Source organism: Phaethon lepturus, unplaced genomic scaffold (assembly GCF_000687285.1).
Source record: "Phaethon lepturus isolate BGI_N335 unplaced genomic scaffold, ASM68728v1 scaffold27415, whole genome shotgun sequence".
NCBI classification, from domain to species: Eukaryota; Metazoa; Chordata; class Aves; order Phaethontiformes; family Phaethontidae; genus Phaethon; species Phaethon lepturus.
The window spans coordinates 1-3,092 of NW_010543078.1; the positions used below are offsets into that span (position 1 = coordinate 1).

Here is a 3,092-nt window from a genome sequence, read left to right on the forward strand (position 1 = left end):
CGGGGGCTCCTGGCGTGCTGGCCGTGCCGCGGGGGTGCCCTGTTCCCCTCCGTGGCATTCCCTCACGTGGTTCTTCCGTTGCCTCCCGCAGGGTCCGCCGCGCTGCTCCTCCCTGCAGGCCCCCATCATGTTGCTCTCGGGGCACGAAGGAGAGGTGTATTGCTGCAAGTTCCACCCCAACGGCAACACCCTTGCCTCCGCCGGCTTTGACAGGCTCATCTGTGAGTGCCTGGCACCGGTGTCCCAGCCAGAGTGGCGCGAGGCTGAGGCTGATACGATTTCAGGCTGTGGTGCTGTGATGGGGTTTTGTCTCTGCCATCGAGCTTGCTGGGTGCTAAGAGTGAAGTGCTTCACTGAGAGGGGAGCAAGAAGCTTCTAGCTCCTCTGGCAGGTCACTGTCCTGCTGGCCCTCAGACAGGACTTGTAACACTACTGGTCACAGCCCTGTGTGCCCACGTTACTGTTGGGCTGCGTTTGACTGTAGCATCTGCAGAAATGCAATTTTTAATGCTTTGGCTTGCTAAGGTGAAGATTATTATTTTTCATACTAAATTCAACTTAATCTAAAACCATAAATCAATTCAAATGAGCTGTCAGTCTTTCCAGGGCTCACACGATGCTTCTTTATGGCTACATGTCAGCTGAGACTGGAGATGTATGTAGTAGAGGTGATTCTGCCCCTCTGCCCTGCTCTGGTGAGACCTCCCTCTGCAGTGCTGCATCCAGCTGTGGAGCCCTCAGCACAGCAAAGACATGGACCTGTTGGAGAGGGTCCGGAGGAGGCCACAAAAATGACCAGAGGGCTGGAACAGCTCTGCTGTGAGGACAGGCTGAGAGAGTTGGGGTTGTTCAGCCTGGAGAAGACAGGTTCTGGGGAGACCTTATTGCAGCCTGCCAGTACTTAAAGGGAGCTTAAAAGAAAGATGGGGACAAACTTTTTAGCAGGGCCTGTAGCGATAGGACAAGGGGTAACAGTTTTAAAATAAAAGAGGGTGGGTTTAGACTGGGTATAAGGAAGAAATTTTTCACAGTGAGGGTGGTAAAACCCTGGCCCAGGTTGCTCAGAGAGGTAGTAGATGCCCCATCTCTGGAAACGTTCCAGGTCAGGCAGGACGGGGCTCTGAGCAACCTGCTCCAGTTGAAGATGTCCCTGCTCACTGCAGGGGGTTGGACTAGATGGCCTTTAAAGGTCTCTTCCAACCCAAACCATTCTGTGATTCTATAGTTCGTTTTGCTGAATTCCTGGAGAATTGCTCTGTCCACAGCGCAGAGGTATTTCAATGTTTCCTGTACTTACCTCTCTCTTTCTTTCCCCCAGTGCTGTGGAACGTCTACGGGGACTGCGATAACTACGCCACCCTGAAGGGACATAGCGGGGCGGTTATGGAGCTGCACTATAACACAGACGGCAGGTAAGTGGTGTGCATTTGGCCTCGGACCTTGCTCTTTCTGAAGGAAGGTGCTTTCCGCTGGCCAGAGTCCCTCAGCGTGCCCCATCATTGCCCCTGCTCAGTCCATGTGCAGTGAACGCTTGCAGTGTGGCTTTCCCAGATAAGGAGTGATGCCTGCTTGAGATTAAGGAAAGAGATCTGGAGTCACCCGTGACCCACTGGTGCGCAAGTGTCTTGAGGAACATGGGAAAGTTTGTGTTGGTCATGTGGGAGACACTGGGGAGGGAAAAAAAATGAGTGAGGTATTTGTTAATTTGAAAGGCCCTTCCACTATTGCATCTGAGCCAGGATTGCCACCGAGCTTTCCTTCCTCTGTTCATCCCAGATAGTGTGTGAGGAGATGGAAAACCAATCTATATGTATCTATAAATGAGGGCTAATAGGAGTGCCTCCAGTGTAGGTCCTCCGCTGTCAGTCAGCCTGCTCTGAAATGCCACTTTTGTCTTGGTATATGGGAGAGATTCTGCTCTGTGGTGTATTCACACCGAATATTTCAAGCGTTGGTCGCAGAACTTGAGTGTAAAAAGGGTGGGAGGGGAGAAATGCTTCCAAAATGGAGAACCTCATGGTGATTCTTTTCCGCAGCATGCTCTTCTCAGCATCCACAGACAAAACCGTGGCTGTGTGGGATAGCGAGACTGGAGAGAGAGTGAAGAGGCTGAAGGGCCATACCTCGTTTGTTAACTCCTGTTACCCAGCAAGACGAGGACCCCAGCTTGTCTGTACAGGCAGTGATGATGGGACAGTGAAGGTCAGTACATTGTGTAAGGAGATAGTCTGAAATGAAAGTAAGATAGCATATTTGAAAGAATTTTTGGGGTCTTCCCATTTAAGTGGGCTAAATTCAGCCTTTCATTATTCTTATAAGCTCATTATCTGGTAACTTTGATTTCAGAAATAAAAAATTTGAAATAAAATTTGACTACTCCTTTCTTGCTGTAATTCTTTACGGGGGGCGATGAAGAAGATTCGTCTGCTCAGTTGTACTTTTTCTGCTGAACTGCATTCACAAAGCATGAGACAGACATGCTGCTAATGAAATCTCTCACACTAGCCCCTTCTTCCCTCCCCTGCGCTCCTGTGCTCCAACCACACCAAAATCTTACTATGTTTTTTACAGAGGTCTCCTGAGATCTAAAAGAGGGGATTCCAGGAGAGCAGTCTTGAGTCTCTGTCGAGTATCTGTGCACCTTCCTGTAATTTTGTCATTAAATAATCTATATGCAGCTTTTACAACGGCCATGTCTTTTCAGCTGTGGGATATCAGGAAAAAAGCTGCTGTCCAGACATTTCAGAACACGTACCAGGTCTTGGCTGTAACTTTCAATGACACCAGTGATCAGATTATATCTGGAGGCATCGACAACGATATTAAGGTAGGGCACCCATGTCCTCATGTGCCTTTCTGACCGTGCATACCTTTTCCATCCCATCACATCTTGCTTGTAGCAGTGTGCAAGACACTGTGTTGGTCAAGGACAAATGTGGAAGCCTGATGGTTAATTTTACAGTCACAAGAACCACGTAGACCTGCTGTGTCCGACCTCGCTGTTGATATAAGGCCAATAAACTCTGAGGGAGTTGTTCCAGGGCTGTTTGCCATGTGACAGCCTGGGCAGCCCTGGCATTCCTTGCCACGCA

The 3,092-nt window shown here is 49.5% G+C and overlaps 1 protein-coding gene across 1 annotated transcript in view; it reads left to right on the forward strand.

Annotated features, from left to right (window-relative positions):
* Nucleotides 1-77: 77 nt before the first annotated feature.
* SNRNP40 (small nuclear ribonucleoprotein 40kDa (U5)) overlaps nucleotides 78-3,092 on the forward strand; it is a 10,718-nt gene continuing 7,703 nt past the window's right edge. Inside the window, exons 1-4 of the mRNA XM_010288247.1 lie at nucleotides 78-221; nucleotides 1,319-1,412; nucleotides 2,037-2,202; nucleotides 2,705-2,827. Coding sequence (XP_010286549.1) covers nucleotides 128-221; nucleotides 1,319-1,412; nucleotides 2,037-2,202; nucleotides 2,705-2,827 — 477 coding nt within the window. The 5' untranslated portion in view covers nucleotides 78-127. The remainder of the gene's footprint in view (nucleotides 222-1,318; nucleotides 1,413-2,036; nucleotides 2,203-2,704; nucleotides 2,828-3,092) is intronic.